Consider the following 14,957-nt stretch of genomic DNA (forward strand, 5'->3'; position numbering starts at 1 on the left):
TAAACCTGAACTGACCTAGTGTTCCAGTCATAGCACATGACATTCTCTTCAGTCCATTTCAGCCAAGATTAGCCCTTTGGTTTAAGCCAGGCGCCATAGAATAGGGTGCTATGTAAAGGGCAAATAGGTGTTCTTCATTTCAGGCTCATCGACCTACGGATTCACCAACTTGAAAATCTGCAGTTGTTCAGGGTACCCCATCCCATCTGCACAAATCAACAGGTGTTTCTAATATTACAGATATTTCTGGAGGACACAAGCACGACATTCCAGTAAATGAAAGTCAGAAAGACTGGAAAATTTACAACCTACGGTAAACACTGGATTTCCAGAGAAGCCTTTCACTGCTAACAGTTAAAAGAAACAGTTTCATGACCTGGCTTTTCAAATACTTAAATCCATCTGTTCATCGAAACAAAAACATTTGCCATGCACTTATTTTTATGTAATTAACAGCAAATCTTGCCCTTTTGGACCATGGGACACCCAAGGGAGGAGCTAGATATCCTACTCAGATCCTTCCCAGAGGATGGAACCATGACAGAACTCCTCTTCATTCCGGATTCACACCATCATACGCGTTTTCCGGGCCACCTCAGCTCTGTTTGACTTCAGGTTGCCATAGTTACCTCTCAGGCGCTTGGCAGGCCATCAGCTGCACCTGGTGGACCTCCTATCTCTTTTTAAAGATAATAATAATATCATCTGTAATCTGAATACAATAAGGTGTATTGCTCATTTTAATGTGTCTGCGCTGAGATGGCATAGTGTCAACTGGAATGAAATGTGTGAGGCTTTGGAGTTTTTACTTGTAAAATCCATTCATATGAAAGATACAGAGATAAGACCACAACTAAATAACACTTAGTGAAATTTAATCTGAATGGCAGAATTTAAAATTGCGATTCTGTAAAAAGGTCAATGAGGCCAATCAGGAAAATGTAGCCTACAAACACAAAACAGCCAGCCCTTGCTTAGTGCATGTAGCTATACATCATAACTCCACGTGGAATCCAACCTATAACCTGTTAGTTACAAATATTACCGCTGCAGTACCATGTTACCACCGTCACCTTCTGTCAAGTAAACAGTTATACTGACAACAGATGACAGTATAAAAGGCACGTACGGGACAGCATGTCTCAGGTTATCCCAAAACAAAAAGATGCGTTCTGTAACATGAGCCGCAGGATCGAAAACGCTGTAAATTCCTCACTTCCTGTTCAGTCACATAAACATGGCGACTCCCATGGAACTTCGTTGCTGGGGAGGCGATTGGGGTTTACCATCTGTACACACAGATTCCCTCGTTGTGCTGGTAACTGCTTTAGAAATATAAACCTGCGGCAGTGCTGAACATATGACAGTCTTCTTTCACTGACTTAGCTGGGTAGCTACGGACTGTCGTAGTTAACGTTAGCTAGCTAGCTGGCTAACGTTAGATGCTCTGAAAAAATGTGTACTTCGTGCTTTCCATTGTGAAATTAATTCACTAGTTATGTGCATATAATACTAGTAATTTAACTGTCGGCCACACATGCATGTTGATTATTGAATGCAGCCAATAAATAAATGATTCGTACTTTAATGAGTTATTATGGCAGACATGATGGCTGGCTCAGATGGGGTATTTAGATAACATTCTTCTTCAAAGCTATCGGGCTAGCTATTATTGATTCAAGGTCACTGATTTTCATAACCTCATCAGCACTGTTTCCATACATGTAAGCATAATATATTGTATTATACGTGATAAGATCTGTCTACCTCAAAATACAGTCATAACCTTTTCTGTTCAATCGGGTGGTTATTCGCACCAGACAAGGTGACACCTCACTCGATTCGCAGTCACTCGCCACTGTAACGTTAGCAACGTTAGCTAGCTGTCGATGTTGAGCACTGCTGTCTTGGATTTAAGCATACAATCTGCCTGCCTGAATGTCACAATTTTAAAAGTTTTCTGTTACTTTTGCATAATCCTCCGTGTATGGTAGAAATATTTTAAGGTGGGTTGCACTTCCAATAAGGAGAATATCTAGTTGTTCGTTAAACTGTTAAGATAGAGTAGCTATGTGATTGTGTATTCTTTGCTGATTCAGAATTTTATTTTTTCAGGCTTACGCTAAATTTTCAGGGGCCAAGATTACAATCGTGCCAGTTGACTGGACATGGAAGACGTTGACAGGTAGCTATCTTAAATGGATGTTTGCATGTGTGGGGAGTTGCAGTTCTTTTAACATTTGAAAGAATCAGATCTATCCAGGGTAAACTCTGGTTTCACCTTTTGTAAATGCTCCGATGTAAAGATGCAACATGAACATACAATAGGTGTTAACAGCTGGATTCAGTATCCTCTTTAACAGGTTGTTGTGGTATCCAAAGCATCACTTAGGTCTGTTATCTTCTCCTGCACTACAGGAACAGTACCATCCCTGCACTGTGACGAGGTTATGGTGACGGAACCAGTGCAAATTCTCAACTTCTTAAGAAAAAGGGTAATTCATTGTGTTTTGGATGCATGTATGCTTTCCTGCATGTATAGCGTAATATTATGTTTTCAGTTTAAATCTGACATCTGTCCCTCAGATGATACATTAAACCAAGGTCTTGAGTCATTGTGGTAAATAATGATTCCGTGGAACATTTAGAAAGAATTTGGTGTTAATGTCAGTGTCCTGGTCACATTCCCTGGTTTTGCATCGATTCTAAATCTTTAAAATGTTTTTCTTCTTAACAGAGATTCAATGCGGACTACGAGCTCTCAGCCAAACAGGGGGCGGACACTATGGCCTATATCGCCCTGCTTCAGGAGAAACTGCAGCCAGCACTGGTACGTATCTGTGTACCTGTTACCTAAACCCCACTGCCAGTAATCATTGCAAACCCTTACAAATTTTAGCCTGTGCAGTTACATAGCACATTATTTGTGGAAAGAAAAGGTGCTGTGGAAGGGACCCATGGCCTAGCAAAGGGAACAACATTTCAACATTTTGCTGCAGGAAATGATCAGAAGACTTGACTTTTTCAACCAGCAAACTTCAGCCTTGTGTGGTTGAGCACATTTCCAGTGTAAAGGAATTGTTCATATTCAGGCCTCAACAGTGACACTTGATGGCAGGAGAGTGAACAACAGTAGAACTGTGTATAATCAGTGTGGTTTATAATTTGATTAAATAAAACCTATAAAATAAAACCTATAAAATGACAATTGCAGTTGGAAATGGCAATAAATTGATTCTTATAAGGGTCGAAATTCAGTTCCTCAATTATATATGAATACTGCCATTGTTTGTGTCTTGCAGACAAAGAGCATTTTCAGTCTTGTTAAATAGAAATATATATAGGCAGATTTCAAAATATTTCAAACAGTTCAAACATCACCAGTTCAAACATTTTAAGAAAATTTTGAACTGAATGGTTTGACGTTAGCAGAAAGCTGCATACAGAGATCATTGAGGTGTTTGTTTGTGATTGGACCATAGCTACACACAGAGATCATTGAGGTGGTTTTTGTGATTGGACTATAGCTACACACAGAGATCATTGAGGTGGTTGTTTGTGATTGGACTATAGCTACACACAGAGATCATTGAGGTGGTTGTTTGTGATTGGACTATAGCTACACACAGAGATCATTGAGGTGGTTGTTTGTGATTGGACCGTAGCTGCACACGTTCTGGGTGGACGCAGAGAACTACGCAAACCTGACCCGGCCGTGGTACGCCTCCCGCTCACCATTCCCACTCAACTTCTTCCTCCCGAGCCGATTGGCCAGCGCAGCTTTGTCCCGGATCCTTCTGACGAAAGGGGAGTCCCCACTGCACAGCATCACAGAGGTGGAGGCCAAGGTAAGCATCTCATTGGCTCTGCCACTGTAATGTGATGTGTAGGCCCAGGCGTTTTTCTTGTGTGATTTTTACATTGGAGGTCCTTGTTGAAGGCGTTTAATGCAATACTTTATTTGAGGAAATCCAGATGAATGAGGTCTCTTAGTAAGGTACTAAAGGTACTTAGTAAGGCTAAACAGAACCAGAGATGTCTGCTTGTTTATTATGTTTTTTCATAATTTCATATTTTCAGTCATCCCCACAATATGCATTTTTGCTTGCTTATCACTGTATGTTTTGTTCATCTTTAGCTGTATATTTCAGGTTTTGCTAGAGAATAAAGTGTTTTTCTTTTTTTTACAGTTTTCTCTTGTAGGCTCTTGGCTAAAAAGTGTCTTGAACAGGAATGTCTGTCTCGGTATTTCGTTTTATGGATTGTTTTGAGGGGGGCTTGATTTTGCCTGGTTTCCAGAGCCTCTGGCTCTCCGGTGGCTGTCTGAACTCTGGGCAGCTGGTAAAGTGTTCTCCTCTGAGGCAGAGAGAGAGAGAGAGGGTTTCTGTGTAAAAAGTCTCCCGTGCTGGGTGGATCCATCCACAGTAACATCATTCTGTGGTCAGTGAGATCATCCTGAACCCAACTCCAATCAGCTGTCCCAAGTTTTAATATTACCATCTGGAAATGACCAGGGGTTCACCGGCCAAAAGGCATAAAGTCTGTACTGTGGTTGATGTGTATTTCCCGGTCATAGATCAGACTCCTGAATTTCCCAATACCAGCCATTTTGAAGCCAGTAGGCCATCAGAAATGGCAGGAAAAAACACTGTTCTCTGCGTTCCATACTGTGAGACAGTGACCCAAATCCTACATCACAGTGAAGAGGATTAATTGCAGCTCCTCTCTCATTAGATCTACAGTGAAGCGAAAGAGTGCCTGAATCTGCTGTCCTACAGGCTGGGTACAGCGCAGTACTTCTTCGGAAGCACGTGAGTGTTGCTCGTCCGTGAGGAGGATGTTCTTAGTTCATTATCGTTGAGTATTAATGTGATATACCGTTTCTTTATCTCCATATCATGGATACCAATACAGAGCAGTGATATTAGTAGCCCTTGGAGAATAACACAAAGATTACTAACAGAGGGATAATTCATTTTCAATGGGTTAATATTTGCAAAAGGACCTTTATTAAAAATTGTTTATTGTTTATTTAATCAGACTCGGAATGTGCAGTGAATTAACCCACCGTATAAGAGGTCAGTAATGTCCCCAGCTCTGTTCCTCAGGCCGGGCAGCCTGGATGCCTTTGTGTTCGGGTACATCGCCCCGCTGCACCGGGCCAGTCTCCCCAGCGGCCAGCTCCAGCAGCACCTGAAGCAGCTCTCCAACCTGTGCCACTTCTGCGACTCTGTCCTCCACCACTACTTTGGAGACGGTGCCCCTGGTAATCTTGTGTTTTTAGCTGATCCAAAGGGACTTACAGTTATTAGACTATTACACATATTAGACTAATGAGGGGCGGGGAGCCGCAGCTAAAGTAACAGACAAATGCAGTCATCAGTTTGTTACAGTTGCACACTGATGAGTGGGGTTCAATTCCTGGTCCTGCCAAAGCCGAGTTTGGCCGACTCTCATGGAGTGGCATAATTGGCCCACAAAAACAAAACACAAAGCAAAACAAAAAAAGACGAACAAGGGCCAATGCCCATGGAGCATTGTGGGTTTAAGTGCCTGGCACAAGGACCCAACAGCTGCATGGATCTTGTTATGGCTATACTGGAGCTTGAAATTCCCAGTCAAGCCCCTTAGCCACTAGGCTACAGGCTGCCCCTTCAAAGAACTATGAACTAAATCCAGGGAAAGAGCTTGCTTGACTTTCAAACTTGGATTTGCGCAAGACAAATTGCAGAGCAAATTTGCAGGGAAAAAAACCCCACCTTGGTGAAATCAGAAACCTTAAACATCACCAATGCAGAGAGACTGTTAAACCACTCAAGTGCTGCTGTTACTGTGTTCATGAAGTCCAGAGGTAATGATTTATGATGTACTGAAATCTCAATTTACTAATCCACATTAACATTCTTCGCTAACGGTGCGGCTTAATTGAAGGGGTGATCTTTTCCTCCGCCTCTCTTCTTTCCCGTCTTTTCTCCGCTCTCTTGCCTCTTCAGGGTCTCCTCCCACCAGCCAGGACTCGGTAGACGCAAACCTCCAGAAACTGACACAGCTTGTTAACAAAGAGTCCAACCTTATCGAAAAGGTCTTTTCTGCTCCCTGTTTGCAGTTCTCCTGCTCTCTCTGCATGCTTAATCAGCATTTGTCCGCTTATTTCATTCATTTATGCAAAGTTGGGTTTCCTGCCACAAGCACATTACAGGATGTCATTCTTCAGACCTCTGTATTCAGCCAGTGCCACAAATATATTCAAAAAACATTGCAATTTCATTTCAGCATAATCAGTTTTCTTAATGTTAAATAACTTGATCTCAGGAATACATTGAAACTAGGTGTTCTGAAGCATTGTTTGAAAATGTTTATAGTAAAAATGCCATATTCTGTGGTGACACTGGTGTGTGTACTGTAGGTGTGATGATCCTGTAATGGATGATTTATAAGAGGATTGGCCTCCAATTCACTTCTGTGCTGCATGATTGAGAAGTTGTGCTTAGTGATAAGTGTTTCTGTCATCCCTGCATGGATTTCATTGGGATTATTGACTCTGTCCAGGTCAGAATATGGGCCCCAAGTACTGAATGTTGTCTGTCTGTCTGTCTGTGTGTGTCTGTGTGTGTGTATCTGTCTGTCTGTGTGTGTCTGTCTGTATCTGTATGTGTCTGTCTGTGTCTGTCTGTGTTTTTCTCTGTGGTAGATGGATGATAATCTGCGTAGCAGCCCCCGGCGAGCGGAGCCCAAACCCGCCCCCCAGCCCCGAGAGAGGAACTCCACAGCGTGACCCCTCCCCCTGCAAATCCTCAGGAAGTACACACTACGCTACGTCATAATCTGCTGCCCCGCCCATTATTCTGTTGCCCCAACAATTATCCTGCTGCCCCGCCCATTCTCACCTGGCTCCCATTCTCCTGTGGCCCTGCCCACTCTCTCCACCCTGTGTGGGTCACATGGTTAAGAGAACTGGGCGTGTAAACACAGGGTTGCTGGTTCAGCTCCCAGACAGGAAACAAATATTCCTGACTGAGTGGCTTTACCTGTTTCACTCAGCTAAAGAGGTTCTGAAGCAGACCATGCTATTCACAGTCTGTCCAATGTGTTGAGCTCTGAGCAGCATTCAGGATGTGAGCAGTGTGTGTGTGTGTGTGTGTGTGTGTGATGTACTAAGCAGTATTCAGGGTGTGAGCACTGTGTGCGTAATCTGCAGAACACTGGTTAGAGTACTGAGTGGGGGACCAGGGTGTGGTATTGAATATGTAACAGGACACACCTTCAGGGAGCATGGCTGAATATATATATTTCACATAAAACCTCAATATCTGCCCATTATTATTTTTTAGGAAAACATTAGACTTACCTTTTGCGATTTTGAGATTACTTGTCACGATGAGAACATGGCCTTATTGTGAAGTTCTTGTTGATTTTTGATTGATCCTGAACTGGCAAGTTCAGCTACCTGATTTTGAGAAATATTGCCTTGTCAGTAGGATTCAAGCATGGCAAAAGGGAATGTTTTAAGCAGGGATGGATTTTGATCTTGTCTTTATCTTTTAAAATACATGAAGGTGTTCTTTATAATGTTTTGGATTGATGAAATAGGATTGCGTCAGAACGAGGAATGTTAATGAATGTTATTGACGTTGAATAGCCAGTTGCCAGCTGAAGTTCAGAATGACCATTGTGGAAGCAGATATTCATTTCAACAATAATACAAGACAATATCTTAAAATAAGAACAAAATCCCCCCTAGCATGCTCATGGGACTGAAATTCATGAGTAATAATCAGAAACACCAGTACCATATGGATTTAATCAGTAAGAAATGTTTAAATGTTTGTTGTAAAAAACAGTTGAAATCTCAAAATGATGGTTCATTGGCGACTGCAAGCACTTTATTTTAAAAACCGAATCTAAGCATGTTATATTGTATTGAGAGACATATTGTGACACCAGGAACCAGAACCAGTTTGCTAGAGCGATTGTTAGTTCTGGTTTACTGTTCAGTATTTGGGGACAAAATTATCAGGAAAAAAGTTTAAGCCACTCAAAATGATCCGTTGAGCTACAGGGCACATACTCTATACATATGCACATCTATGCTGTACAAATCTGCTGATCTCCTGGTCTGTGGTTTGTGAATCTGTGGTCTGTGAAGCAGGTCTGTGGTTGAGCTGTGAGCGAAAGATACCGAATGTTGACAAGATGTTCTATGGGGAATGTTTGGAAAGTCTTGAATGATGAGAATTGTCATTGCTTTGCAAGTGTAAATTTGACATCATGTAGTGTACATTATATTTGCATATGCCAGCACAAAAGTGGACTTAATAATCTATATGCCTCTATCCACATGGCCTTTGAAGTCATACATTTTAAAATAGTCATAAATATAATAGGACAGATTCTGTACCATATCCACTTATGCTTTTAGTGTCACTCATGGTGTTTTTGCAGTAATTTAGAAATGTATGTTACAGCATGAAATATTTGTGAATGTTATGAGATATTAATTTGGAATCCATACTTTTAAAATTATGTATTTCTTTGAGACAGACAATAACACAGATGTTCCGGAACAATATTACAACTTTTGTATTCCTGGTGTGGGGTGACATAATTGTTAATACTTTCTTTCTGTGTGTCTATATACAGTATTATAGTACAGGATTGAATGGAAACAAGGCTATGTTATCAGCTTGTTAGTAGATATTGGTTTGGAGAAAATAGGGATTCTTTTTTCTTATATTTCCTGAGCACGATGCTAATGCCCGTGTTCTGAAGTGACATTTGGAACATTAACAGTCTGTTTGATACAAGTGTTCAAGCCCAACCCATCTCTGCTTTCCTGTGCCCGATTTATTTAGCCAAATTGCATTCCAAAACCTTAGTTACATTGTACAGCTGAAAATCAACATTATGATATACAAGTACTGAAAACAGACATCACAGTTATTTCCCCGAAACAGGTATATTATTATTATGTATTTGATAATTTGATTTTATTAATGCACTTGAACGAGAGGGTTAGAGACAGCTCTTCAAAAGAGTTATATTTCCATAAGTGGCATAGTGAGCAGTAGAACGGGTATATTTTGAAGACTGGAGCTCATTGGAGGTGTTTATTAATGATTATGACAGATGAATTATGACCGCTTAATTAATGTCATCTGTTCTGTTCCATGCCAGCCACACCTGCAGCTGCGTTACTCTGTAGGAATGTAAACGGACAGCGGTGCTCATATCCCCCATAATGCATCTGGACCACAGAGCTCTTGAGCACTGCTGGAGGAACAAAGCCAGATCACACATTAAAATCTGTTTTTTAGAGACCTGGACCTAGACTGTTTGGATTGAACACCTCTAATGTGCACAATGACCAGCTGAGCTGTCTCTGACAGGGAGTACATGGATTTTGATTCAGAGGATTTCTTCTGAAAATACAAACTGTTTAAAAATGTTTCTGTAAAGCCCAAACATTATTGGGGTGAAAGTATACGTTATTGGTCATGTTTTGATTACTCCTGACTTGGCTTGGGTTCAACCCCTACCACCCTCTGCAGCATTCATTTTTTAAATAATTCAATAATTGTTGTTAAATATAATTTAAGCCAGTTTTCCATAGAATGGGTACTCTTTCATCTTCAATAAACCTCTCAGTATCTCAATAAATGTAAATACTATATGTAGTGTATAGAACGTGAGATGTAAGAAAATGTAAAATATGAATTTGCCTCATTCGAAGAAGGGATCATTGGCACACAGGCAGAAATAAAGTCCATGGCCTAGCCTTGCATGTGAATATTCAACAACATGTTAATAAAAACACACAGAGCCAGTACAGTTTTCAGAAGTGGTTCTGTGTGCCTTCTCCGTGTACAGTTGTAGAGATATACAATTCCTTTATCTCTCATACCTTCTACAAAAAGTTATTTTACAAAATAATAGTACAGTACAACATTGTATTGTGTACTGCTGGTAGTTTTATAAACAAGCTATGTGAAAAGGCTGTACAGAGATGTATATTACATGTTTTGTGTGGTTAAATAAAGAGCAGTACCGTACAACACAATTCCAGCTGGTTCATGTAGTACAGTGTCCTTAAGCAGTGCAGTGCTGTCTGGGGAAAAGGCAGTGCTTTGTCCAGAATCCAGGGTCACTTTCTTTGGACATTAAAGCAGCAGGTCTACAATGGAAGTATAACTCGATATTTGCACTACAATTCATCTCTTGTATATCTGGCAATACATTTTCTAAATAAAATATTTCCTTCAGTACTGTAGTCCAGATATACACAATTGTGTTCATAAGGATGTGAAATATTGTATTACCAAGTGACATTAATTGCTTGGAATGAATCAGATAATTTGATCAGTGAAAATGTATTATATGATTCCCTCTAGCTAGAATATTATTAGGATTAATGATTGCAGGTATATAATTGCCCATTAATGATTTAAGCACATATTCATCATCCTGTGTTTAAGGGTCTCCAGTAATGTGGAGTTCCACTTTCTGGTGGTTATGTTCTGGCACTTTCTGTAATGTTAAACTTCTGTCATTGAATGGATTTAGCGATATGACAAAACACAACAAAATTATTTTCATAATTGGTCATTACAAGATGAAGTATCTTAGAATAATAATGTTTTACAATTCACATGTTCTTATAGCACAGAAATCTGAGATTACATTTTATCAGTTTTTTTCCATATAGAAATAATCTTATGCATTTTTATGAAGTCATATTTTGTATTTTGTAATCCCAAAATGTGTCACTTTCATTTTGTGTTTGTGTGTGTGCTGCCTTTGTATTGTATATTGCAGTTTTTCTTTCTTGTCAAGGACTGTGTGTATACCATGTGTGTTTTCTGCTGCCTGGTCCCTTAAAACTCATTTTACCACTTTGTGGTCAGTGTCCTTATTGTCCTTTATGCAATTCCTTGCATGAACTTTTAATTTTACCCAGTTATTTAATTAGACTCAAATTTAGGTACAGTTGACAACATATGGTTTTCTGTACTAAATGTTGTACATGTGTCCTGAAGATGAAGGATTTTTTATCTAACTTACTGTAAGTACTTTGTTTGTTTCAAGGCTTAATCATATTCATGATCAACCACCTCTCATCAAAGTAAACTAGTGTGTCAGTCATTTGTGTTGAATAACTTCAGTTTCTTGACTGTAATTTCTCTAGACTGTCTGTCCATGAAGACGTTTTTGGTTGGGACGCCAATGAACATGGTATTTGGAAATGTTAAGCAAGCTCACTCCCACTGGCCTCTGAAATGAGAATAATATTGACATTACTTGACAGACTATGGTTTTCCTATGCACTTTTTGGCCAACTGTAAGACCCAACACAAAAAATCAAATCATGATGCTGTATAAAAAAGCGGTTACTTCTGCAGTTCACGTACTACTCTGGGGAAACAGACAAAATGATGGCCTTTTCCACTGTTTGACACATTCCTCAGCATTGTTTTGGTTAACTCTACACATTGGACACTTTAAAGTTTGAAGCACTTTTTCGTGAAGCTCTGTCAGCAGTCTGTTTTCCAGGCAGAAGCAGATGACACAGCTCTACACTCTCCCTCTGACATATTTCCTCAAAGGTCAGCTTACAGTAGGGATCAGCAACTCATGGTCCTTGAGGGACAAGAACTGCTGCTTTTCCACTCTCAGGTGTGAAGGAGTCAGGTGTGAAGACAGTCTGGCTAATCAGTAGCGCTAATTACCCAGGAGAAACAAAAACCAGGCTGGATTTGGATCGGAGGGCCAGCCTTGATCCCTGGCTCAAAGGTTAATGTGAAAGTCATAAACAAGCTGATGGCAGGATGTGTCAGTGTCCTCTAGGAAGGACATTTTGTCTTCTTGCACCACTTTGGTATAAATATCTTGGCATGACTCAATCCTCTTTTGTGGCCATCAGCTTCTTCTGTTTGGGGTTTTGTGGAAAATTGCATGTCAGTCTGGTGTCTTGAGACTCACTTGTCTGCGTGCTGATCCGAATAGGCCAACTTCAAAAACCAGACCTCACCATAAACCGACTGCTGCCCTCTGATACTCGGCTGGCATATGTAGGACAAAACACTCCAGCTGCCCTGGTTAAAGCCTTAAATAAAAATGTATTTCTGGATCCGCAAGGGGAGTTCTGAAAGTACTGGACAGTTTCATATGGTTACTGTATTTCTGTTTTGTGTTTTGCTAAGATAAATCTGGTTAATAAGGCCATTTTAGACCATTGGTATTACAAGAATGTTGACACAAAATAATTAATTCCATCAGTTTGTTTTGAGGAACCCTATGATTTCAGTCTTGTGTGAAGCACAATGCCAAATTACAAATGAAGAACAGCTTGTTTTCCTCCTGATAAGTCGACAAGGCTGCCGAAATTAATGCATTTTATGGACAACAGCCCAAGAGTGATCAGATCAGAGAACTGACCACCTGCTTTAGTCTGGATTTTGAATCCAAAGTCTCTGACTCCAACAGATGCCAGTAATTTATTCAGTACACATGCACTCTCGTCATCTCTCAAGAGCAGCACTGCATCAAACTGGGGAAAGGAACACACTGTGGACATCCAACATTGGCGGTAAGTAGCCTTCGTTTAGTAATCCGTCGCAGTTTGGAAGATGTCAGCATACATACAGGGAATGGAAAAGATCCCCTTCTTACCAGAAATGATGTCGTCCATTTTACACAGAACAAGAGACGTGCTATGCTCACAGAGTAATCATTGAATTATTTCCTTTGGAAAAATAAAATACTTTTCCATGCTTTGGAGCTGAAAGAAACTGCTTTTCAAGCTCAGCCAGAATTTGGTTCAGTATAAAGAGGCATCAAAATGAGGCTATGAAATGCAGTCGTTTGACTGTCAAAACAGAGCAATAGTGAATTGGTTCAAGTGATTTTATTTCTTATTTTATACTGTGATGAACTGAGGGTCATCTCTTCAGACTGGCCACAGGTTCTTCCATCATTTTACATGTTTTACATTGATTCCTAAATGTGTGAGCACCGTGCAGAGATGTCAATCTTTTGTTTGTCATTTGCCATTCTGTTCGCATTATTTATTGTGGAGTGGTGCCTACAAGGCAAAAATTGTGTGCTTTGGAAAATGTTGGAATTCTGCACAAAGGAATTTCACATTTTTCAGAGATGACAGGACCTTCCTCTTGGCACGCTCTGCTTTTTGGAAATGGAGTGGACAGGTTCAGTTCCATTTCTCTGCTTGTTTTCAGGTCCTTGTCTGGCAGGTTTTTGCTGTGTCCGATGCCAGGAAGTGTCTGTATTTTCCCCGTTTGGTACAAAATGTTCTACGCGAAGGTGTCTGTGTTTCTGTCTGCTATCACATGCTCAGAGGTTTAACGGGGTCCCTTTATCCAGAGGTCTGTCTGCAGCTGGTCTATCTGGACCATATTCCACCGTCATTACGGCGTAAGACAAAGATGGATGAGTTCTGCGCTAAAAACACAGTCTGTACATGAGTTCTGGCACTTCAGGAATTGGGATAAACACAAACCATTAGATGAGAGGTAAGAGTAGTTTGGCATATGACAGAGGCTCACAGATCTGTTCTCGTGGGTTCTACCACACAATAGGTCCCCCCAGTGCCATTATGGCAATGTACTTTGAATGAGACAAGTACAGTTCAAGAAGAAGGAATATCTATAGGCTACTGTATAATGACCATACTGCAGAACCAAATTCAAATAGTGCAAAGTATTCACTTACCTGGCCATAATCCCCAAAACTACTGTAAACTTACTGTTTTCCTAACACTTAAAATAAGTAGCTTTAGGTGAATGTTCATACAGAAATTATGAAAAACATAGGCAAAATGAAATCGATAAACCTTCTCAAACATGCATATGGACTTCTCTCAGTTCTTTTCTTATGAAACACAAATTGATGTTAAGTTTTATTTTTATTTCGTTTTTCCTCCGCAGCCTGGAAACAACTGGAGTTACCCATTATTGACAATATGTGGGAGCAGTTAATGAGACATCTGTTTTAGATGTCATCCTGCGGTAAACCTCCGGTAAAAATCCTCCACTAATACCCTCACATTCCTCTGGTCTCATTTGAGAAACGTGATCTGGCCAAAAACACTGAAAAAAATTAACAGCAGCAGGGAATATCGTTAAACATAACGGCACTCATGAAAGAGTTTGAATTTTCCCAGTCCGACATGATCGACATTCAACCGGAATTTACGTAGTGGTGTCGTTATGAGTGGCGGTTGTGTTTGGGAATTGTTACGCGTTAACTGGCATTAGGGGTGGCGGCTGTGTTTGGGAAAGCAAACGCAGTGCAATCGGTCTCGACGTCTGTGAAAGTGCCCCACCCACCCGCAGCGGGTAGAACTGCCATCAAATAATTAATGACCTGCTGAAAAACTTGTATTACTTTTCTGTGTTCTAAATATCAGGCTTCGGTTTACTTTTGATATATCGTTTCCGATAATGGGATTATTTGGACTCATGCTTTCCGACAATGGGACTAATAGGCCTATATTTCAAGGGAAGTGTAACATGGAAACCGAAGATAACTGGTCCGTATATTCACCATAGCTTTCTAATCTTCTTCCCAGCAATAATCACCATTTCCATCCACTAAAGCTATGCTGCCAATGGTTGGCTACCGATTAAACACCTGCATAACCTTACATTGCAACAACCAGGACCTGTAGGTATAGCAGTGCAAGCACATTGTTCGATTGTGCATATATATATTTAGTCGTTAACACCGTGCGACTCTCCTGGGAGGGAGAAGCAGCAGCTTCGAGTTCACCAAGTAGCTTGGAGAGAGAGCGCGCACGTACACCGACATGAAAAAAATGGCTAACGATAAGTCTTCTCCTTTCCCCCTCGCGGATTCCAGGCAAAATGAACACATCGCTTCTGTCACAGCTAGCCAACTTTTAACCTGCGTTTTCGTTCTTTTTGTCTCTGGCTGAGAATAAC

At 40.6% G+C, this 14,957-nt stretch overlaps 1 protein-coding gene across 2 annotated transcripts; it reads left to right on the forward strand.

The window, feature by feature from the left end:
* The first annotated feature begins 1,232 nt into the window (after positions 1 to 1,232).
* mtx3 (metaxin 3) lies at positions 1,233 to 10,889 on the forward strand. Of its 2 annotated transcripts, XM_061260187.1 has the most exons (9): positions 1,233 to 1,318; positions 2,116 to 2,185; positions 2,419 to 2,495; positions 2,738 to 2,830; positions 3,666 to 3,848; positions 4,735 to 4,811; positions 5,109 to 5,266; positions 5,994 to 6,082; positions 6,692 to 10,889. In XM_061260187.1, exons 1-9 carry the CDS (start codon positions 1,238 to 1,240, stop codon positions 6,773 to 6,775), a joined length of 912 nt encoding a protein of 303 aa, XP_061116171.1. In that variant the 5' UTR covers positions 1,233 to 1,237; the 3' UTR covers positions 6,776 to 10,889. The 2 variants fall into 2 exon arrangements, with proteins under 2 accessions (XP_061116171.1, XP_061116172.1); XM_061260188.1 differs by lacking the exon at positions 5,994 to 6,082.
* The last annotated feature ends 4,068 nt before the right edge of the window (positions 10,890 to 14,957 follow it).

This window comes from Conger conger, chromosome 11 (assembly GCF_963514075.1).
Source record: "Conger conger chromosome 11, fConCon1.1, whole genome shotgun sequence".
Taxonomy (NCBI): Eukaryota; Metazoa; Chordata; class Actinopteri; order Anguilliformes; family Congridae; genus Conger; species Conger conger.

Bases quoted from the DNA above. Each gene is read 5' to 3' on its own strand.
- mtx3 (XM_061260187.1), top strand. From the start codon at position 1,238: ATGGCGACTCCCATGGAACTTCGTTGCTGGGGAGGCGATTGGGGTTTA. The intron at 2,186-2,418 runs GTAGCTATCTTA...CCTGCACTACAG, and splicing joins GACATGGAAGACGTTGACAG to GAACAGTACCATCCCTGCAC. The intron at 4,812-5,108 runs GTGAGTGTTGCT...TCTGTTCCTCAG, and splicing joins CAGTACTTCTTCGGAAGCAC to GCCGGGCAGCCTGGATGCCT.